We start from the raw sequence: 23,640 nt of genomic DNA on the forward strand, positions 1-23,640 counted from the left end.
TTCAAGCACAAGACTAAGTATGAGAAGTAGTGCACATGGCAGGTTTTCCAGTTAACCAGCTTTTCAACACAGTAAATACGCTTGCCTGGTCAAATTATGCAATCCTTAAATTAAGAAAAACTCTTAGGCTGTGTCTGCAATTGCATTCCTCTTTCAAAGGAGATATGCAAATGAGGGAAATTGAAAATGCAAATGAGGTGCAGATTTACATAGCTGGCACCTCATTTGCATATTATTTCAAAAGAAAAGCAGTGTAGACATGGCTCTTTCGAAAGTAAACCCCATCTTCAAAAGAACCCTTCGTCCCATAAAAAAAAGGAAAGAAGGGTTCTTTCAAAGATGAGGTTTACTTTTGAAAGCGCCACGTCTACATTGCTTTTCTTCTTTCAAAATATGCAAATGAGGTGACATGCAAACTGATGCCTCATTTGCATTTCTCTTTTGAAAGAGGAGTGCAAGTGTAGACGCAGCCTTGCTGAATTCAAAGGGAGTTACTGTAAAGGGATTAGTTCAGTCTCAGAGTGCTGAGTTTCAATTCAAGACAGCCAAATCTGGCCCATGAGGAGTAAACTTTCTCTACTGTAATTGCTGTGCGCATGGCTCCAAAGGATGGCAACAGCTGAAGCAATAACTTCTAGTATCTTCCCTTCTTGCAGAAATTACAAACTGAAACAGGATGATTAAAAATTCTACTGGCAAAAACAGTCACTATTGGTCAAGGAATCTATCCTGATCAAACCAAATAATTCCACCTTGATCTTCCTGTGGGCAAAATAAGTTAAAAAAATTCTTAGCTGTAGTATAAAAACTGGACTAAAGCAAGTTATGAGTTTAGCGCCTCTCCTGGAGCCTATATAGTTGGGGATACTGAAAGTTGGTCACAACAGACAAAGCCTGTTTGGAAAGCTTATATTTTTTTGCACAGCAGGTAACATTGAAATGGATGCTAGCAGCATTGTCTCCCAATGACACTTTAGCAAAGGTATAATCTTGTTCCACCTCCATGAACTTGGTTACCCGTTTCAATTATTTCTTCTCCCAGGCAAAGCAAAATCCTTACGTACCACAAGCAGAGACAGGATACACAGCGAGGCAAAGGGCAGACTATACCCTGCAGAAATACCTGAGAGAGCAGTGGTCCTGTCTGGCCTTGGAATCTATCAGGCTAAAACAAACTGCAGTTGGATTTTGTTCTGTACATATTTTATGGTTAGGAAGATTAAGTGGATATGGTGAAATATGAACCAGCCTGATGCTGCAGCAGCAGCACTTTTGGTTGTTACATATCAACCCAAAGGACAGCACAAGGATGGGTTGCAAGTCTCCAGCTTTACTACAAGGGAAACCCTGTAGAACCGACAATCCGCTGAAATAGACTGTTCTAATTCCCAGGACCTGCAGAAGCAGATTTGAGTGCAAGATTACATTCATACACTGAGATATTCCAAGGCCATAAGATACTACTGCACTCATCTCATTTGATCTCTGGCATAACACAGGCCACAGAACTTCTCCAAAAATGGCTGGAGCAGATCTTGTAGAAAACCATCTCATCTTGATTTTAAAATGGTCAGCCAGGGAAAATGCACCACAACCTTTGGTAAATTGTTCCAGTGATTAATTTCTCCGTTAAATGTTTACACCTGATTTTAAAAGATCTTCAGGTATAAGTAGGCTGTAATTCTGCTATCTCACATTCATGAATACATGAACACTTTCGTATCAGCTATGCCATACCCTAGCTACAGTAATTACTTTCTATAGTGACAGGATAGGGATAGGCAGGCCTAATGAAATAGAATAAATTGTTTTGAACATGTTCCACCAATGCCCTTGAATAGGGATTGTAACCATGCAGCCTTGCCCTCTCTGATTTTAGATAACTACCATTATATTCTTTCATATTATCAGAACTTCTGATATTGATTTCCCGCCATGCAAGAAGTTATAAACGATTGGCTTAATACTACAACCTTGAAGGGAGAGAGCTACAGTCAGTGGTTCATGCTGACAGAGATGTTTGCTATTCTTAGACTTAGGCAGAGGTGCTGGACCAATTTGCATGTGTAAATGCTGTAGATGATGGAAACCACTGCTAACTGCCACACCCACACCTGTGGGCTTCAGTCTTTTCATTGCATGTGAAAGTATGCTGCATATGTCTGTTTCTGCTCCCAATTCACAAATATTTGTTAGCGTGAACTGATGCAGGATTACTAAGGACTTATTTTCTATTAGCTATTCTACAGGGAATAAGGGTGTACCAGCAAGCCTGGATCAGAAATGACTTGTGATGGGGAACTCAGGAGATATTCTTTGGGGTGTAGAACATGAGTAAGTTTCAACCGTCACAAGCTTCTGAAACATCTTAGTTTGCACATGCTCAGGAAGGTCTTAGAACCTCAATAGCATTTACTTGTCAGACTATGTGCATTGGGCATGCTCCATCATCAGGCTGAGCAGGAATCTCCATGCAATTGCTCCTCCCAGCTGCTGTGTGCAGGGCTTAAAATGTCACAGGGCATAAAAGCTAACAGGCAAGCTTTTCCTTCAACTATTCCAAACCAAGAAGGAAACAGGCTTCAAATCTATGAGGAAGGCCTTGGGCTTGTCTAGGAGTGATTCTAAAAACCTCAATGGCACAGTGGCACCTTTTTTAAAGAAGCACCAAAGAGCTAGCCAAAAGGCACTTCTCACTTCAATAGCCTGATTTTCAGAAGTCCTGAGCACATGTGATACCATCTAATATCACTGGGGTCTAAAGAAACTCAACAACCCACAGGTTCTGCTAATCAGGCTGTTTAAAAAGCGGTCCACTGTATTAGAAAGCTTGGTGGCAGCGTGAAGGACCTTTGAGAAAGTGATTTTTCTCTTACTTAAAAAAATTAAAAAAAAAAAAAAAAAAGGCTGAAAAGGGGTTGTAATCCCCATCCAGAAGTCAATATTACTAAGGGTGTCTGGCCAAACACCACCACCTTTTTCCTAGCTAATGCATGTACAGTGAATAATGCAAATGGGGGTACACAGCTAGTGTTTTTCTTGCTTACAGGAAAGTGGATAGTTCTACTCCAAGCCATGAAAGACAAAAAGACAAATTTCAGCCTCAAATGAAAAGTGGTATTTTAAACAAAGACAGTCATCTTGGCTTGTGGAGGTATGATATATGCATAGAAGCACAGTAACTACACAAAGTATTTTAAAAGTTAGACTGCTGTTGCCTGTAGATTTGGTCTTGGCAGTGTCATATACGGATACCATAAAAACCTAGAACTCTTGAAAGGTTTCCGCGTAGGGAGGTGGTTGTAACAACACTGTTACATCTGCTTTGCTAGCAGCCTGGGGACTCATCAGAAAATGGTTGCAAGACACACTGTTCCACTTACCAAAGGCTCTGAAATTCAGAAGGGCGAGAGATCACACTTTGGCATTTGCCTTTCTAGGCTGGAAAATTCCTAGGCCTCCGCACATGCAGTAACAGTTTTAGGCAATTTCTCTGTCCTAACGTATTAGCAAAGAGAACCAGTAAGATCTTGTTTAATAACAAAACTACTGGTGAATAAGCGAGCTCCAGCTGTAAAATGTGCTCTTAGCAGCAATCTGGAAATGGTAACATTTAATGGCACTTTCATAAAACACACTTTAAAAAAAACAATAACGAACATCCCACCTCCTTTCAAACATACCATAGGGTGCATATAAAGGAAGCAACAACTAAGCCTTAGTAAGTTACCAGTAATATTAGGCTAGGGCCAGTGCTTTATAAACAATCATGAGGCCTACTAAACGAATCCCTGAGATGAAGGTGAACAGAACTAAAATCTGCCATCTGCAAGTGGAAAGAGAAAGGAAGAGCAACAAACAGATTATCATCCAGATATCATGGCAGGAACTAGGTTGCTCCTGATTCTATTACTACAGGTTGAACCTCTCTAATCTGGTACTCTCTCATTCGGCAACATCCGTAATCTGGGATGAATGCAGCCGGACAACCACTAATCATGGGTGTGGCCAATTTTCCTGTGGTCCCATAAAGTTTGTTTCCAGCCACCAGTCCTGGCTGTCAGAGTTCTGTGCTGTTATTTAACTGTAATTTACCCCAAATGTCTTCTAAAAGCCCAGTAAGGAGTGGAAGTGTTGGTAATGTGCCAGACAATATTGACCTCCTGTGGTCTGGCAAATTCTCTCCAGGCAGGTCCCCAGGGTGCCAGACGAGAGAGGTCCAACCTGTAACATAACCATCGAAGTGTTTAAATATACAGACTGTTTTAGATCAGATCCTGAAACTATAAACATAGGAACCCCTTAAAAAAAGAAAAAGAAAGAAAACACCTCACCCCATGAGAGCTAAGAACAGAGTGGCAACAGCATTGAACTTAGAGGGCTATAAATCTCAAAGAAACATGTTCAGCTGAGGGAACAACATGCTATGGAAGGAATCCTACTGTGGTAACTAGTTAGTGATTTTCTGCATTTACCAATCAGATTAACATTCAAGATTGTTTACAGTGCCCTTCCAAAGACAGAACTAGCTAACTGCACCATCCAAAGAAAATGCACTAGGCTGTTTGCTGAAGACACTGCTTGCTGAGTGCTCCCTTCCAGATGCCAGGGAGGGAGCCGAAGGAAGAGGTGCAATATGAAACGTGCTAATAATTATCTTTTAATTTACATGTGCACTTTTTAAAAACGAGTGCTCTGAGTCCAGCTGGCTGGGCAGAGCTGTCCGTTCCTTTGCCCCGTGGATTTAGCCTCCGAGCTGACTGCATTGCACACATCTGTGAAACCAGGTTCAGCACCATCATGCTTACAGGAACTCGTCGTTCGGAGGAAGCTTTAAATCAGCCAGTGTTTAAACGATCTGCAGGGACTGACTGAGTCTCTGCACATCTCCTTTGCCACAAAATGAAGGAAAGCAGGCAAGGTGGGGAAAGACCTAGAAAAGGTGCACAAGAGTTGAAAGTTTGGTTAATCTCGCCTTTCCTCCTTCCTCCAGAATGGTTAGAGGAGAGATGGAGAAATGGCAGGAGCCACTGGAAGGCAGAAGCTCCTGCGAGGCTCACCCATGTTTCAGTGCTGCTTGGTGGACCGGTGATTTGTCACTTCACTGCTGCTTGGATTTAAGTGATAATCTTTGTACCATCTTGTAAAGGAGACCAAAGTGCTAGAAAGGGGATGGGGAGGAAAGAGCAGTGATCCTATGTCAGGGCTAGCAAACAGGCAATGAATGTTCTTCTCTACTCATAAGGAAGAAGGTGCTCATTAGGAGGCTGAAAGCAGCACTAGCATATAAATGCAATATCCATCTCAAGACTGAGTTCACATCCATAAGGAGAACTCTGCCTCACTCTGGATAGATCAACTCAGACCTTCGCAAACAAGGTTCAGTTGTTATAGTACAACCAGTGAAGCTAGGGTTATAAGGAAAGAACAATGAATTACTTACAGAAACGCACATTACCCACATTACCATTACCAACTCCTATTTTCCTTGCCAGTATTCGCTGTTGATCTGCAGTCAGTATTTTTGGCACCTCCTCCAATAGAAATAGACAGCAAAACTCCCACTGACTTCCGTGCATGCAAGATCTGGCCCACTGGTGCTAACATTTGTTTTGTCGTGACTGTGACATTGCCAAGCATATCAGGTAAAAACCACAGATTAAGGCCAACTGTTAATCCTTTAACATGGGTTTATCTTTTGTAGTTTTATAAATCCTTTAAAATCCCACGTGATTCCTATTTTCTTGTTAAACAGCTACTGCAGATATTCAACAAATGCTTGGTAAGAAATCCTAGACCTCAGCAGCAGCCTCCCACTGAGCCATGATTAATGTAGCCAACTAATCAGAAAGAAGGGTGTGGACCTCCAATTATACCAGAGCATTTGTGCTTTTCTATTAAATACTACTGTTAAAATATAAAAGTCATTCATAAAATTGTGGGTATTTCCTGAAGCATTTATCTTTTAAAAAATTACCAAAAAAGAGGATTGTTAGGAATCAAGAAGATGGGTTACAGACCGTGACCCAATATGGCTCCCTTTCATTGAGCATTTAGCCTACGATCAGGAGCCATCCTCCCAATGGTCTCATCATCATGAGAATGTAGTAGCTCCCTCAATCAACAGACAGGTCAAATGAACTTAGAACATGGCATGCTTGTGACTAACACCTGAACACGTGCTTATTTATTTCATACGCACCAAACTGCTTGGTACAGCTCCTGATATTATTCATGGAAATCTCAACGTTCTGAAAAATTGAGAGATTTGATTTAAAAAAAAAAAAAAAATCAAATCTCTCAAAGTGTACAAAACTGTGGAACTTTTTGAGTGGTCAGAATGCAGTCATCTGGGGAGCTGATGACTCAGGGCATGACCTGACCGCTCATAGGCTGTAAAGAGGCAGTAGCTATGTTGGCAGGAGCAGCATTGTCTACTTACATAGATGTAACTTATGTCGCTTGGGGGTGACTTCTTCTTACCCCTGAGCAACTTAAATTATACCAATTTAAATGGTAACGTGTACAAGCCCTTTGCCTGACGCCTATGCAAAGGATTTCAAACTACTCTCCTAACAAATGTAGCACATTTCCTTCCCTGGTGAAATTCATGCCCCCTAAGAAAATAGTCCGCTGGAGATTGGTCCCACCTTAGGAATATGATCCAGAGCTTGAAGGGAACTGACTTATGAGCCTGTTAGCACAGGGAAGGCACCGAGGAGGTGAACACACCAGCACCAGAAGAGTTAATGAGCCACAAAAATCAGAGAGCCTCTCTCTTCCAGAGAGGAATGTTTCACACACTGAATTTGATGTGGGTGCCAGTGAAGCATACCTGGCTTTTAAATTCTTAGTTTAAAGAGGAAACGAAGAAGTAAGATCATGTCTTTCTTCTCACCTGGACTGCAACATAGGCAACTCCGAGGTAGGCTGCTATACAAAGAGCCAGGAGCAGGTCAAAGATAGCCGGCTTGACCCTAGAATGGAGCAACAAAGGAGTGACATCACCAAAGGAGCTACAATGCTAAAGACAGACAAAAGACCCAACCCTGCCTTATGGAAAATACGTACCTGTATGCATTCATCACCTGCTTCAACTGGTCATAGAAAACAAACTCAGGGTCCCTGTGGAAAGAATGAGCAGTTCAGATGGTGCAACATTTCCGGGAACTGGTTCACCTCCCTCACCACAAAAAGCAATCAACCAGTGACAGTTAAGTTTGACAGCCTGGCATACCATTTACAGCTCTTATTAATAATCTAGATGAACTAGTACTCTTCTCCTATCCTCATCAGAGGAAGAGGATACCTTGGAAAGCTGAACCCCATTCCTGGAGGCAAAATGTTGATTATTTACATGCAAGAACAAAACTCTTTGCCCTGTTTCTACACACATTCTGAACTGTCTCAAAGAGCACATGCCCTGAAGACACCCCACTGGGTTCACAAGCATCTCCCTGTCAAGTAGCTAACTCCAGCAAAGTTAGCTTTGTTCCAAAGCAGGCAATGCTCTCCTGGGGCCAGGAGACTGCTGCTCCTCCTTCACTGCATTCAGACAGGGAATGGCAATACTTAAGCAGGTGGACTTCCACAGAACGAGGGGGCTGAACAGTGAAAAAAAAAAAAAACAAGCACCGGATGAAGACTTGTAGTTATGCCCATTGGAATTCCTGAGAGTGCCTTAAAGGAGGCAGAACCTCCTGACAGAGAATAAAGGACATGTTCCCAGGGACAGCAGGAAATGGAGAGTACAGTCACCTCAACACGCTGAGGAGAATACTGGAGAAGTTGCTACTCTTGGGGACAGGAATGCCATGAAAGGGGAAGTCAATTTAAGCATGTCAGGGGAATACCAAAACGTCTCCCTTACCGCTTATCTGCCTTCACATGATGTTGCTTAACATCCTTCAGATAGCGGCTCATGTAATATTCTAGGGTGTTGAGGAAGGTGCTGTCTTTATCTACAAGCTGGGCAGCTCTGGGCTGACTGGTCAGCCAGTCCATCACTGACTCCAGCTGCTCCTGCTGGATCTGCTGCAGAAAGAGGGCACCAAAGAGAGAATTAGACACACTTGTGTTTCCACAGCACTTCACTTGCTCTCCCCCAAGGTGATGTCTATGCCCCCTGCTTCCTTACCATCTGCTCTGTGAAAATCTGCAGGTCAGAAGGAGCTCCCTGTGAAGAGAGAAAAGGGACAGTAGCGCAAGAAGGCCTGGTGGCATAGGTGCTCTGGGAAGGCCTGGCTGATGGGCAGCGGGTACATGGAGGGGGACACTCTTACCTTCTCAGTCAGGTTGTAGATGACCCGAGTCAATGCCTCAGCAATGAGCCTGGTGTTACGTGTTAGAGTCTTAGAGTCAACACGCGACCTACAAGAGGAGGGAGGTGCAAGTCTGGCTGTGGTAACAGCTTCCCCTCGGAAAAGCTCTTTCCACTGTGTAGAGAGAGAGCTCAGTGGTTAGAGCACTAGCCTTGTAAACCCAGGGCTGTGAGCTCAATCCTTGAGGGGGGCCTTCCAAAAAAACTGTCAAAGATGGGGCTTGGCCCTGCCACTAGACTCAATGACTTCTCAAGGTCCCTTCCAGTTCTATGATATCTCTAACTGTGGTGAAACATCACCTGTGGAGGAGGAAGAGGGCACCCACTCAACACATTTACAGACTGAACACTCCCAGCTCTTGGCCTTGATTTCTCAGTGGTGCTGATGTGCTGGCATCACTTGAGAAAGTTCAGACACCAGAACAATTACTTTTACAACTGTCTCTAGCCCAGGGGTCCATGCCACCAGCGCTGGCGCCTTCCCCTCAGAACCACCGACCTCACGTCCATGATGCTGTTGCGCAGGCTGTCTCGGTGACTCTCCAGGTGGGAAAGAGTGAATGCTGGCAGGCGGCGGATCGCAAAGCGTTCATGCTCCCATGCCAGCATGTCCTCAGCCAGGTTTATCTTCTTGTGCACCATGGAAAATGTCACTTCTGGAAACTGGCTCGCAACCACCTGGGGAAAAAGATGAGCAGTCCAGAAAAAGAATGACTGGGAAGTTATGTAACAGATACATCACTTCTAAACACATCCCTCCACTTCCTCTCAAAACCCAGACTGCAATCCCAGTGTTATAGATGGTGGTATCTTCCCTCCCACTGGCTGTTCCAACAAGGGTATGTTTCTGCCAATATCCTTCATGAAAGACTAATTATGGCAGATGCACCCAGAAAACATGTAGCAACGCTGGAAACCTGAATCACAATAGTAAAGCCACGATTTGCAGTCACCTAGCGGCTGAGACAGCCATCTGTGCTGGCTAGTTAGTTCACACAAGCAAGCTCTATAAGGAAATATTGTATTAAGGAAAGGGAACGGTCACAGTCTGCTTCACATTGGATTTCCAAATGATAGTTAACTCCTTACACCAAATCAAGGTCACCAGAAATGTGGCTTGGATGATATCAAGGCTTCCTCCCATCATTACTTTTAGCCACAACAATTTCACAGCCTCTATCCTATATAGAAGCAAAGGTGCTTCCCATAGCAATTCACCCCCAAATGCTCACATGGCCACACACCCCAACATGCCCAGTGAAACTGATGCTTTTCATTACCATCTCTAACTCCCGCAGAAACGCATGCTGCAGGGTTCCCTCCTTAGGAGGTTTTGAGACGTGGAGGTGAAGACTGTTCCCTCTGCCCAGGGTGTCAAGGCACAGAACAAATGCCACATTATCCTGCAACAAACTGGAATCTGAAACAAACACAACCAACCATATGAAACTCCACTCCGTGCTTTCGGGGACTAGAAACATGGGCAGGAGTTCTTCCAACACAGCTCAGACATAACAGATGCACCATAAGGAGGCCAGGATGTACCCTTACAACCGCTGAACTACAAAGAGCACGGAAGACTGTCCTATATTCTGTTACAGTGGGTCAGTATGGATTCAGCTGGTATTAAAAGCCCATCCAACAAAACCAGAACATGCATACAGGCAAAAATGTATGTGTCTTACATCTGAGGATCTCAAAGTACTTTACCCAAATATTAATCCTCAATTCTGTAGGGATGAATCAGTAACATTAATTTGATTTTTAGAGGGGAAAACTGAAGCAGAAAAGTTAAATGATGCCCAGCGAATCAGTGACCAAGTCGGAAAGAGAACCAATCCCAAGAATCACTGCAGGCCCATTCGCCTACTGCTGATGCACATACTTCTCATGTACTTGACATTTTCCTCAACCATACAGCCCCAAGAGAACCACATTCTCTTCAGAGAGCACAGAACATACACAGCAGTCTAACCTTTGACCTGTGAATGGCACCAAAGCTGCTGAAGTTAGATTGCCCACCCCGTCACATCCTAATTTATCACGGCACAAAGAATGGATGTTTTCACAGCTGACGTTGCTCCACCCAGCTAAGCTTGCAAGACAACACCCTGCTCCCATCCTAGCTCTCTGTCTCACCTGTGTGATCCAAATTATCTTCCAACCACCTCTTGGTTCCTTGATAGTTAAATTTGCCTCCTCCAGATGCAAAGAACAACAGATTATACCTGCCCACCAAGAAACAGGGAAAATATCATTAGCAGGATTGACTTCTGTGTTGGCCGCATATCCATCCTCGGGAGAAGTAAAGGACAGCACATGGAACTCTGCCCAAAGACTAACTTATTGCTCATTTTAATAAGCTGCATTCTGTTAAGGATCCTGAGTAAAATCATGAATGTTTATGCTTTTTATATACCATATGCACTTGACTGCAACATCTATACAGGAATATGATAGAATCCACATCCTAACAGAACAGAAGGCAAGGAAATGTCTGCTGGAACACATAGTTCTCAGAGAACATTTGGCACTTATCTACTTTACACTTCCAAGACCTTGTAGAGACTAATCCTTTTGCCCAAAAGCCCTGTGATGGAAGCGTCTTTCGCCTCACTTTGCCGATAGGGTAAAACCAGACATGAGTTAAAGAACTTGCCACAATCCTTGTAATAAGACATTGGCAGAGCAGGGATCAGAGTACAAGAAATTCTGGCTCTTATTCTACCCTCTGTCCACTAGATCACACAGCATCTGCCATGCACAAAACATGAACAGGTAAGCCACTGCATGGAGGAGAAAAGAAAGAACATGGTAATTCACGAACAACAGGTGTGATGGAAACAGAGCTTGTGTTAACACCACACAGGCAGCCTGGTTTAACCTGTAACTGTGCTGAGGGGCTTTAGAGGTAGAACACATCACACCTGCAGGATTGTTAATGAGTCCCTCTTACAGCCAAAACCCCTTCCATGAGCCCACTCCCACCCTTGCTTTCCACTGACGAGAGCAGCTTCTTACCCAGCATGGGTACGTTTGTAGGTGTAGAGTCGAGAAAATAGCCTAGCCAGCTCCAGTAGCACAGAGATGCCACTGCCGTTGGAGTCTGCACCATGAGATAGCCACTGTGGGAAAAGGATGAGGAGAGGTAGACATGGGTATGTGACAGGACTCATCCACCCCACGGAGAACAGCACCTGTTGCACCACACAGACCTTTCAGGCCCCTGTGAAAAGCACACACACCCCCTCTCCCCTAGCAAGGGAAGACAACACATGGACATAGGTCCCAGGAAGTAACCCCTTAACAAAAACAGAGAGCTGCAGGAAAAGGAATACTTACTGGGGCCACTCCAAAAGAATCATAATGTGCAACTATTACAATGGTGGGCAGGTCTTCTCCTCCCAGACCAGTCAGCTTCCCCTAGAGAGGAAACAAACAATCATCACCCAGCATTCCCTCCTGCATCGCACTATTGCCTGGAGCACAGGGGCACAACAAATCACTCCTAGCTATCACCCCTCCCCTTCAATTTCTAATTGCCTCAGCGCTGAATCGTATTATTTTTGGCTTCCATTCTTAAGCCTGTAACCAGCTTTCTGGCTTCCAAATCCAGGAAGGTGGAAATGCTGCCTCCATTTCTTGACTGAAAAATCTCTCATTTCCTTTGCAGAGGCTTTAACGACATGCCACTCAGGATAGCCCCCATACAGAATGGGCTTTCCTATAAACATTACCAGCCTAGATCCCAGTTCTGATTCATCTAGAACTCACCTCTAGACTGGTTATGAGCCAGTCACTGATAGCTTTGCTCTGAGCCCCACTCGTAACCATCTGGAAGCCATTGGCAGTTGCCGTGTGCAGCAGAACTAGAAAAAAGAATTTTCCTCACAATGTATACTTAAAAAAATCTTACCCCTTGAATTCCCTTCACAGCTGATTCAGAGAGTCTAACTCGTCAGCTAAGCCTATAACCTTTACAGCTCACTGTTTATAGTTCCATACCAAAATGAAAATCCAATGACAAAGCATTTTAATTCTGTACAAATTCTCCAGCAGCTTGCACCCCAGGATCCAAAGGATGTTATAGTTAAGCCCAACATGCTTAGCAGATAGATAAAAATTAAACCCATTTACAGGAATGCAAACTGAGGCACTAGGAGTTTAAGTTACCTGCCCAAGGACAGAGTGATCAGTGGCAGAATCAGGAATAGGGCCAAAGAACTGTGACATAGTAACCTGCTCTAACCATTCAGAAAACAAAACATCTCACCAAATTTTACTGAATTTGAGCCCTAGGCTGTTGCAAATGAGATAAAACTGAAAGAGGATGTCTATGAATAGTTGTTATATAGCCTTTTCCTCTACAGGTTATCATCAACAATTTACAAAAGGGGAAAGCAAGACCAAAAAAGTTTAAGCGCTCTGTCCAAGTAATCCAGTAGGCGAGCTACAAACAAAACTCAGGACTCCTGGAGTCTACTGCCCTAGCCAATAAACCATGCTGCATTTCCAGAATTTTGCAGAAACATTTGCCTACCAGCCTGAGGGACACCTGACTAAGAAGCATTACTTTGGCCAGTTTTCTTCCTTTCAAACCCTTCTTTTGCCACAACTCACCTTCCGCAGCTGAAGCCGAACCTTGTGACATAGAAGCGGCCCATGTTTGTTCATAGATTGAAAGCAGCTCTTCATCTTCTATTGCAAAGTAGACGGGCACAATAGTTTCCATGGCCAGCATTTCTGGTTCTATCTCCATGAATTGCTGAGAAAGAGAGGGGCAAACTCAGGCTCCCTTCAACTTGCAAGAAGACTGGCAAACTAACAGCTAAAGCAGAGGGGCATAAATCAAAGTTTCAAAAGCAGCCTTGACAGAGTAGAAACGCCATCAAACCACAAAGGGGAGTTTCAGTCCCTATGTTGTACCTGAAACTTTGCTCCCTTTCTCCAATATCACCACTCTGTCTGGAGCCATATTTACCCTGACAACATCCTGTGGCACTGCTGACATGGCCTTGGGCAAGATGATCACCACGGCTCCAGCTGACTGGCGGAGAGCCTTCTGGTACTGCTCATACGAGAAATCCACTAGCCGCATGATCACACAGCGGCGGCTCAGCACATCTGCCTCTACAGTGCGGGCCTCTGTGTTTAACACGGCATTCCTGGTGCCTGCAAAGAAGGGGCAAAGGATGAGATCTTGCTGCTGATCTTGTCAATACCAGTATCCTTCTCCAAGAACACTCTTCTTTCATGCTAAACAGCCTTGAGTTCCACAGCCGTTAGCAAAGACAGGTATTTGTAACTACTTCAGTTATTTCTCTCTCTCTTCCCAACTCCTTCTGAATACCTTCATTTTTCCCCGCTTTCCCCTGTGTGTCTGCATCAGTGTTTTCTGGGAAGCACATTGCTCAGGCAGCTGCATCCTGTGGCTTTGGAAACCATTTGCCTAAGAGCACGGGGATCGAGCTGAATGGAAAAGCTAACAGACAGCATACTCTGAGATAAGGTATGAAAAGGTGTTGGCTATGCATGCACAAGTAACATGGAATATAAAAATTGGAAGTTTGAAATGGTAGGAAATTGATAAGGGAAGCAAATGGACACAAGGAGAACTCTGTGGTCAGCAGAGTTAAGGACAAAAAGGAGTTTTTTAACCATATTAGAAACAAGACAAAACAAAAAAAACTGCCTAAGGAGCTCACTGTGACATTAACATTGGTTTTCAGTAAGTCCTGATACACTGGTAAAATCCAAGAAAACTGTGAAAAAGCTAATGTGACAATTTTAAGAAAGGGTAAACAAGATGACCCAAGCAGCCTGATGTTGATTCCAGGCAAAGATAAGAGAGTGGCTAATATGCACTCTACTAACAATGAACTAAACAAGGGCAATATAATTAATTAAAATCACATGTAAAAGTAACTTGTAATATCATAAAAAGATGCCAACTTTGATTGATAAAGGTGACAGGGTTGACATAATATATCTAGACCTCTCTAAGGCATTTGACTTGGTTCCACACAACATTTTGATTAAAAAGCTAGAATGCTATTTAACACAGCATACTTCAAGTGCATTAAAAACTGGCTAACAAATAGGATTCCAAATTAACTGTAAGCAAGGAATCACCATCGAGTGTGTATGTTTCCAGAGGGATCCAACAGGGATCAGCTCTTGTCCCTATGCTATTTAACATTTTTATCAGTGACCTAGAAGAAAACAAAAATCACTGATAAAATTTTCAAATGACATACAAGTTAGGGGAGTGGTAAATAATGAAAGAGGAGGGATCACTGACTCAAAGCAGTCTGGATCACATGGTGCACTAGGTGAACGCAAACAATGGGTTTTTACTATGGATAAATGTAAACCTAGGAACAAAGAATGTGGATCATAGCTATAGGCCAGGGGACTGTATTCTGAAGTCAGACTGACAACATCGTGCCAGAAAGAATTTTTGAGTCAGTCAATACACGGGAGCCTGGCAGTCCTCCAATTCACATTAGACTTGCCTACATGGATTGTGAAGGTCAAGGCTAGAACTGCTTATATGCTTAAAACATAGGTGCACAGAAGAAAGACCAAACCACTTTATAATATAAGCACAGTTCTTTACTGTTTATGCCCCTGTGATGGCTATCACCCGGTAATTGCATTACACATTCACACTGTTTGGGTTACGCGTGGTGTTCTACCATAGTTTCCCTGAGCAGTGAGAACACAAATTTTTACTCTTCCTGACAGCTGTACTTCACGCCCCACTGCACCAAGGAACACAATGCAGCCTCGATCCTGCAGTCGGACCCATGCAGTTTATGAAAAGAAGGATCATCTGGTTTGGGCTTCCATGCAACACAAGCTATAGAATTTTATCCCATTACCCCTGCTTTAGCCCTGCTAGTACAGACCACCTCCCCATGCAGTGTTGCATAGGCAGAGGGATCAGATATTATGATCAGAGGAGCCTACAGTACTCTTCTCAAGCAAAGCAATTTGTCCATGCTCATCAGAAAAGACCATACAACAATCCTGAGAGAAATGCTTCTTTAAATATAGTTTGAACCAGCACATTCTAGTCACAGACTCATAGAACACTAGAACTGGAAGTGACCACGAGAGGCCATCAAGTCCAGTCCCCTGCCCTCACAGCAGGACCAAATACCATCTAGACCATCCCTGAAAGGTGTCTGTCTAACCTGCTCTTAAATATCTGCAATGATGGAGATTCCACAACCTCCCCAGGCGATTCATTCTAGGGTTTAAGTACCCTTACATTTAAGAAGCTTTTCCTAATGTCCACCCTAAATCTTCCTTGCTGCAGTTTAAGCCCATTGCTTCTTGTCCTGTCCTCAGAGGCCAAGGAGAACAATTTTCTCCCTCCTCCTTGTGACACTATTTTAGGTATTTGTAAACCACTGTCATGCCCCCTCTCACATCTTCTCTTTTCTAAACTAAAGACGACCAATTTTTTTCAGTCTTTTCTCATAGCTCATGTTCACTAAACCTTTAATCATTCTTGTTCTTCTCTGGACTTTCTCCGCACCCCTCTTGAAATGTGGTGCCCAAAACTGGACACAATACTCTAAATGAGGCCTTATCAGCACAGAGTAGAGCAAAAGAATGACTTATGTGTTGCTCACAACACTCCTGTTAATGCATCCCAGAATCACGTCTGTTTTTTTTGCAACAGCGTCACACCATTCACTCACATTTAGCCTGTGGTCCCCTATGACCCTTAGATCCCTTTCTGCAGTACTCCTTGCTGGACAGTAGCTACCCACTCTGTATGTGTGAAACTGATTATTCCTTCCTAAATGGAGTACTTTGCATTTGTTCTCATTAAACTTCATTCTATTTACCTCAGACCAGTTCTCCAGTTTGTCCAGATCATTTTGAATTATGACTCTGTCCTCCAAAACAGCTGCGACCCCTCCCAGCTCAGTCTCATCTGCAAATTTACGAAGCATTCTCTCTGTGCCAATATGAAAATCCTTGATGTTGACATTGAGCAGACCCGGTCCCAAAACAGACCCTGGAGGAACCCCAGTTGTTGCCCTTCCAGCATGATTGCGAACCATTAATAACTACTCTATGAGAATGGTAATCCAGAAAATTGTGTTAATTGATAAGTCCCAGCATGGACTTTAGTTAAATGTTGCTGCAGCATGAGCTCAACATTTCATGCCTGGTCTACACTAGTGATCAAAGTTGATTCCAGATACACAGTTCTATCCACGCCATTAGTGTAGCTAGAACTGAAATATTAGGATCAACTTTGTACTGTGATGCAGGCCAGGGCTCTTTGGGCTCGCACCAATGCCCCTTACTCCATGAGGCAACGTGGAGTACCAGGGTCAAAGGCTGAGCCCAGAGACATGGATTTTGCCACATCTTCACTGACGCAGCAAAATCAAACTCCTGCGGCTCGATCACGATGTGTCAAACCCGCAGTAAGTATAGACATACCTGTCGTGTCAACAAAAGAAAAAGCTAGTGTTGGTAATTTCTCAGAGGAAAATTAAATATGAATATTTATAATCTGAAGGACTCTCTTAGTAGTACCAGAAGCAAATCAAACTCTGTTCTTAACCTGCTTCTGGCTCAATCTTCTTTAAAAAAAAAAAAAAACTAGCTGGATCCCACGAGAAAGAAATTTGAGAGTCTGGAACAAAAAGCTTTTGCCCTAAAGGGCATATAGCCTCAGAACACATAGAATGGGAATATCAGCTACCCAAACATTTAGCAGGTGAGAAGGGGAATGCACAATTCACCAAGTTTAAAGAGCCCTGAAAAAGAAACAGCATTAAAAGTTAATCACAGGCATCTTAAAAATCAATATGCTGTTTTTAAGAGCCCAAGAACTTTGAATCAGAGAGATGTTGTGAACACTGGCTTGGATTTAATGTTCTTATAGCTAGAGTTAAAGCCAACTGAAATTTGTGCAACAGTGCCTCCTGTCAAATCAGCCAGCAAAGACTTACTGCAGTCTGAAGAAATATAGCTCAGTATCTCCACGACCAAATACAGCTACGACCTAATGAATTTCTCAAGAATGGAGGTTTCAATACAGACAAGGACTAAATTCTGGTTCAAAAATAACCACAAGAATCTTGTTCATTGATATATACCACAGACCAGTATCAGAAAGGGGAGAATTACAAGGCACATATCTAGCCAACATTATTTCCCCTTTAACACTGCTTAATCTTATAGAATCTCTAGATGGTTCTGAAATTCTATCACCAACATGCTAGGACATGAATCAGAGGGCTGGATCAGGGATAACGAAATATTGCTGGATGGCAACAAACAGCTGAAAACTGTTATAAATCTAGCACAAAAGAAGAATATAAACCCTAATTTGAAAGAAGAAAGCTCGGAGACAGACGCTTAGAAACCATTCTTGGTTCTGTTTTGATCTGCGTATGAGAAAGAAAAAGGTTGTAACACTTAAAAATTCATGATGAGTGTTATATTTTTGACTCAAGACATTTAGCAACCAATAAGAACATAAAGTCTGAGCACATCAAGACCAAGAAAAAGATGAGGGAAATACAATGTGAAGAAAGTGTTAGGTAACAGATTGGAAAAGGGATCAGAACTGTCATATCAGGAAGCAGTGAGGCATATGTCAGAAGGAAGAAATTAAAACCAAGTAACTCAAAGGAGGAAAGCTGACATGAAAGGTAGAGTCATGTGCGGATACAAAATTTGTATCTGCAAAAACGATCCACGGCTATCCACACCCACAGATGTGGATACTCACGGACTTAAAGCAGATATCTGCAGATTTGCAGGGCTCTACAGAACAGAAAGGAAATGTCACAAGTATGTGAACAGATCAACGCAGGTGCTGAAGGATCCAACAAAAGAGACTGAAATTCACTGAAGTCAGACCAGGGCTGGCTTTAGCTCTAAGAAAGGGAGAAGAACCTTGTAATAACAGAACTGAGCTATTTGCAACATTGAAGAGTTGTGCAATAGGCAGCCTGGGCAGCATTACCGGAAACTTCAGTTGTACCATAGCAATCTGTGCTCGCTTGGTGACCTCTGCAGATACCTTCAACCCTCTTCGTGTCCTATGCCAAAGCAGCTGTACATCTGAGTGTAAAGTAAAAACCTCAGGAGAAACCAGATGCTAAGTCTGTGCTGGGTTACTGAGCTAAATAAAGTTACCAGCACAGATAGGACACCAGTTGATTTATGCCATGGATTAAAACCACACCATGTACGGAGGGAGAAGGGGGCCTTGAAGCAGGGGAGAGAGAAGCCCCCACACATGCTCACTGGAGAGGATATTGCCAAACAGCCAGCAGACGACAAAGTCACATACAGGAGCTGGTGTCTGAAGTATGGCCCTTTTCTCTGACAGAGCCATCGATGTTCAGCATCGCGTGTTCATTTCATTAGGCCCATACAGTCAGCTAAAAAGATGACTGAGCCCCAGGTGAAGAGGAAGATAGGCTGAGGGGAGACCAGGCTCTGGATGCTCAGCTGAGGAAGTGGCAGTGTGCGAAGGCAGATACTATGGTGATAGGTGGAGCGGGCACCAAAGGCAGGCTGAGGAGAAACAAATTGGGGCAGTGAGGAGGCCGGGCAGGTCTGCCTCCCAGTGGGTCTGTGGCACAGCCGGGCTCTGGGGAGACGTGGGCTAAAGTGCCCTGACACGGAATGGGGGTGCAGGCCGCAACACCGTCTCTGTGGGGCAGACCCAAGCTAGCGGGGCCTGGCACCCAGCTGGTGATCCCTGACCCAGGCCCTGCACCCACCACCACCTACTCGCAGGCCCACTGCAGGGAGCAGAGCTGGGTCTGGGCCCGCAGGCCAGGGGAGCCGGGGGCAGCAGGTTAGGCCACACTGGCAGGAGACGGAGCAGGTGGGGGAAACGGGGCAGCACTGTCTCTCTCCCCGGGCTGTCCAGGTGGGGGAAAGGGAGCAGGCCGGAGGGGGGAGGCACATTCCCTCCTTCACGTGCACCAGGACTGCCCAGGAGGGTGGGGGGAAGATGAAGCAGCGAGAAGCGGGCTGGGGGCATTCACTCTCACTCACCATAGGGCTGCCCAAGCCAGGGCAGGGGGGGTAAGGGGGCATGGCAGACGCGGGGGGAGGGGCGCTCTCACCGTAGGGCTGCCCAAGCCGGGGCGGGGGGGGGTAAGGGGGCATGGCAGGCACGGGGGGAGGGGCGCTCTCACCGTAGGGCTGCTCAAGCCGGGGGGGGGGGGTAAGGGGGCATGGCAGACGCGGGGGGAGGGGCGCTCTCACCATAGGGCTGCCCAAGCCGGGGTGGGGGGGGGGTAAGGGGGCATGGCAGGCACGGGGGGAGGGGCGCTCTCACCGTAGGGCTGCTCAAGCCGGGGGGGGGGGGGGGGGTAAGGGGGCATGGCAGACGCGGTGGGAGGGGCGCTCTCACCATAGGGCTGCCCAAGCCGGGGGGGGGGGTAAGGGGGCATGGCAGACGCGGGGGGAGGGGCGCTCTCACCGTAGGGCTGCCCAAGCCGGGGTGGGGGGGGGTAAGGGGGCATGGCAGACGCGGGGGGAGGGGCGCTCTCACCGTAGGGCTGCTCAAGCCGGGGTGGGGGGGGGTAAGGGGGCATGGCAGACACGGGGGGGGGGCGCTCTCACCGTAGGGCTGCCCAAGCCGGGGTGGGGGGGTAAGGGGGCATGGCAGACGCGGGGGGAGGGGCGCTCTCACCGCAGGGCTGCCCAAGCCGGGGTGAGGGGGGTAAGGGGGCATGGCAGACGCGGGGGGAGGGGCGCTCTCACCGTAGGGCTGCCCAAGCCGGGGTGGGGGGGGGTAAGGGGGCATGGCAGGCACGGGGGGAGGGGCGCTCTCACCGTAGGGCTGCCCAAGCCGGGGTGGGGGGGGTAAGGGGGCATGGCAGACGCGGGGGGAGGGGCGCTCTCACCGTAGGGCTGCCCGCCCAGCTCGTACTGCTGCATGCGGTAGACCGTGAACTCGTGGGCGGCCTCGGCGGCGGGCGGCGGCCCCAACAGCAGCAGCACAGCCGGCACGAAGAGCAGGAAGCTGAGCGGCAGGCACGAGGCCTTCAGCACCGACTCCAGCACCTCGCCCGCCTCTTCCAGCATCGCCCCAGCTGCCTCGCGCCCGGCCACCCGCCGCAGCCTGCAGGCACCGAACAGACAGCCCGGCGGGGGGGGGGTCCTCACCTGCAAGGGCTCACGGGAGTGGGAGTCCAGCCAGCTGAGGGACTCGGAGGCCTCGCCTTGGGGACTGCTGGGAGTTGTAGTCCTTCCCTGTGAGAGCGTTCATGGCCGGGGCTGCTGGGAGTTGTGTAGCCAGGCTCAGTTGCAATGGCTGCCGGGAGTTGTAGTATTGCCAGGTTCCGTTGCAAAGGCTGCTGGGGGCTGTAGAAAATGTCACGTCCTTCCTAAGGTGAGAAAAAGTCCCAGTACTCTGCTTTAGCCCTCAGACCACACATGCACTAGAGCAAGGGAAAGCAGACAGAGTCTTGACTCCTTTGCCCCAACCAACCACTTAACAGAAGTACCTGCCTCTAAATACGAGTTTGCATTTTATCCTGTTGATTTCCATCCCCGTCTCAGGGACTCCTAGGTCATGTCCACACTTGGCCCATATGATCCTGGGGAGAACTTGCTTCAGTGCAACTACCACTTGTTGGGAGGCCAGTCTCTCTCAGGGCAGCCCCTCTGCCTCCTGGGACTACACCTCTTGGGAGTCCCAGCATGACTGTCTCTGCTCGGAGTCCCCCTGCCCATGGCCCCCAAGGCCTTCACTCCCAGAGGGAACCAGTGCACTGCTGGTCCCCAGCACAGCGCAACTCTCAGCCAGCAGAAGGCAGAATGGTTTATTGAGCATTGAACTCACTACAGGAACTCTCTGGCCAGTAGGCCTGGCCTCCCTAACACAGCATGGCTGTCTCTCTCTTACAGCCAGGTGGGGTCTGCCTGATTTCTCTTCTGCCCAGTCCAGAAGCCGTTTCCTTCCAGCTGAACCTCCCATTCCCCTTCAGCAGCTCCTCCTTTGTCCTCTGTTCAAGGAACCAGGGTCAACTGGGCCTCTAACTCCTCCAGCTCTCCTCTCATCCCATCCTTTGTCTCTGCCTCCCTATCCCCAAGCAAACCACCAAAACTAGAATCGGCTCCATTAGTGTTAGCTTTTACAGCTGAATCTCCCACAAATAAGCTTAATACTGCAGTAAACCTCCATAGGGAAAATAAAACATGTCTACTTTACAATCTATCTTATGCCTTAGCAAAAGGTGCTTGCAACATCCTAGAGGAATGTTTACATAATTTTTACACCAAAAACTGCTTTAATTAATAGATATCATGGGGACATTTTTATTCAATGTCAATTTGTTTGAAGTTAACAAAACTTGCATTTTGACCCACACGCTGGGGGAATCCTGAAAACAGACTGTAGAATCCATTCATAAAAGCTCTCAGTCTCACACACTTTGTTTGACATTTACCATAGCACAGAAGATTTGCAAAGCCTATGTTCCAACGCATGTTAATCTGGGAAACTAAGTGGAAAATTTAAGCAATGTAGAGGGGCCTTATATTGGCTCTTGGGCACAGATGTGAATTTCAACCACACAGAGCTGCACACTAAACCAAAGTGTGCTAGGTGCACTGTTGGGCCATCTGTTATTGTTGTGGCTTAGAAGCAGCATCCCCAGTTGGCTCAGATCCTGCGATTAAATCTATGCAAGTAGATTCAGTGGCTGCCCAGGGTGCTATGTTCTGCAACAGGACTCTTTATGGGTATAGATTAGTTTGCAAATATTAATCTGGCCCTAAACTGACAGGAGAAAAAAAAAACTTTGCATCATGCCAGCTTTAGGCTCCAGATATACAAGGTGCTTATTTTCTTTAAACAGTTTGTAGTGCACTCATCCTGTTGTACAATAACATCCTGTTGTAAATAACACAGAGAAAGAGGAATGGATTCAACAGCACACTGTTGGCTACGGAGTTTGGAGAGGAGACACAGACCCTGCCCAGTGTGCATCCAGATTGAAACTGCCTAATGCTCTCTAGAGTAAGAGGAAGGTGCGCCCAGTACTTGCAAAAGGGGGAAAAAAAACCCAGGTTTTTCTTCCTCTACAGCTCTGAATTAACAAAATTAATGCAAACACTTGACTTTTTTAATTTTTTTAATCAACCCTCCTCGTTGCACAATTTTTACTTTAGACCTAATTCCACCTGCTGTAATCATTTTGCCAGTAAAATAATTAGACATCAAGTGAAGCCAGTGGAAAAGAAAACCAACACCCTACATTTTTCAAAGAACTATTCAATAATTCTTCACTACCTTTTATAACATAATGGGAATAGTCAGTCACTCATGGGTGTTACAAAGAAAAGTTTGTCATTTGTAAATGATCAGTCTGGGTCACTCTAAAGGTCTGAACTGTGGATGACGGCTCAGGCTCCACTGAAACATTTCAGTCAACATATTCTGCCGCTCCAACACTCAATGGCTCAGTGACTTCCTGCCTTTCAGCATGCGTCGGAGGATCACCTCAATCCCACTAGGAGTACTAATACGTTTGCACCAGCCATGGGTCCGTTTGCGCTTGAGGTTCTTTGGTTGGTATTCGTTCCCACGTGCCTTGGGGCGTATTTGCTGATGGCTCCACGGCGACAGCTGGCCAGGGCTGTTTCGGAAGATGCCTGCAGGTCTGAACAAGGGGCTGGTGCTTGGACGCTGCCCCAAAGCATCCAAGAACATAGAAATGTTCCTAGGCTGCAAGAGGGAGGCTCTGACCCACGGCAGCAGGAAGAATCTTGGTAGAATGAAATACAATAGAAAAAAGTTACCAGGAATACAGACAACGACCTAGCGCCTGCAATCTTAGCCCAATGCTTATAAAATACGGGGCGGGGGGGGGGGGGGGGGTGATTAGGGGCTTTTCATTCTAACCGTGCAATTTCAGAGGGACAACTGGTTCAATGAGAAACTCCGACAGCTCGTTAGCACCAGACGCAACGACGGGAGAATCAGCCAACACCCCTGCGGCGGGAGCCCAACTCTCTGCGCTGCCGGCGCACTGACACACAGCACTGCCCCTGCCCCGCTCCTTCCTCCCAGCCACAGTGACCCCGCTCTCCTGTCCTGACCTCCCCCTCCCTCGCCCCTTCTGCGCTGAACTCTCCCTTCCCAGCCCCCTTCTTCCGCCCCGACCGCCCCACTGCCCAGCCCCCCGCCACACTCCTGCCCTGCCCGCATATCCAGTCCCTGTGGCCCGGGGCTCCGCGCGCTACCTGCCGCCGGGAAGCCCAGGCCTCAGGCGACCGCCGAGGAACGCCATGTTGATCCCGCGCCCACT

The 23,640-nt window shown here is 46.2% G+C and overlaps 1 protein-coding gene across 2 annotated transcripts; it reads right to left on the reverse strand.

Moving 5' to 3' along the window:
• Positions 1-389: 389 nt before the first annotated feature.
• Positions 390-20,456, reverse strand: NCLN (nicalin). 2 transcript variants are annotated; one of them, XM_074978459.1, is made up of 16 exons: positions 19,444-19,450; positions 13,302-13,492; positions 12,941-13,085; positions 12,095-12,189; positions 11,663-11,743; positions 11,342-11,445; positions 10,460-10,548; positions 9,601-9,740; positions 8,820-8,998; positions 8,283-8,370; positions 8,138-8,176; positions 7,871-8,034; positions 7,072-7,125; positions 6,899-6,977; positions 5,061-5,161; positions 390-4,933 (listed from the first exon to the last, which is right to left on the reverse strand). In XM_074978459.1, exons 2-15 carry the CDS (start codon positions 13,416-13,418, stop codon positions 5,102-5,104), a joined length of 1,434 nt encoding a protein of 477 aa, XP_074834560.1. In that variant the 5' UTR covers positions 13,419-13,492; positions 19,444-19,450; the 3' UTR covers positions 390-4,933; positions 5,061-5,101. The 2 variants fall into 2 exon arrangements, with proteins under 2 accessions (XP_074834560.1, XP_074834559.1); XM_074978458.1 differs by lacking the exon at positions 19,444-19,450 and adding an exon at positions 20,230-20,456 and having other exon boundaries at positions 391-4,933.
• Between the last annotated feature and the right edge of the window lie 3,184 nt (positions 20,457-23,640).

The sequence above is a fragment of the Carettochelys insculpta genome, chromosome 27 (assembly GCF_033958435.1).
Source record: "Carettochelys insculpta isolate YL-2023 chromosome 27, ASM3395843v1, whole genome shotgun sequence".
Classification (NCBI taxonomy): Eukaryota; Metazoa; Chordata; order Testudines; family Carettochelyidae; genus Carettochelys; species Carettochelys insculpta.

What these genes read in the sequence shown, in the direction of transcription:
- NCLN (XM_074978458.1), bottom strand. Translation starts at nt 20,410, where the DNA reads ATGCTGGAAGAGGCGGGCGAGGTGCTGGAGTCGGTGCTGAAGGCCTCG. An exon ending in GCTGGGCGGGCAGCCCTACG is followed by an intron (nt 13,493 to 20,229) that starts GTGAGAGCGCCC and finishes CCTTCTTTGCAG; the next exon opens with GCACCAGGAATGCCGTGTTA. An exon ending in GGCTCATAACCAGTCTAGAG is followed by an intron (nt 11,744 to 12,094) that starts GTGAGTTCTAGA and finishes TTTCCTCTCTAG; the next exon opens with GGGAAGCTGACTGGTCTGGG.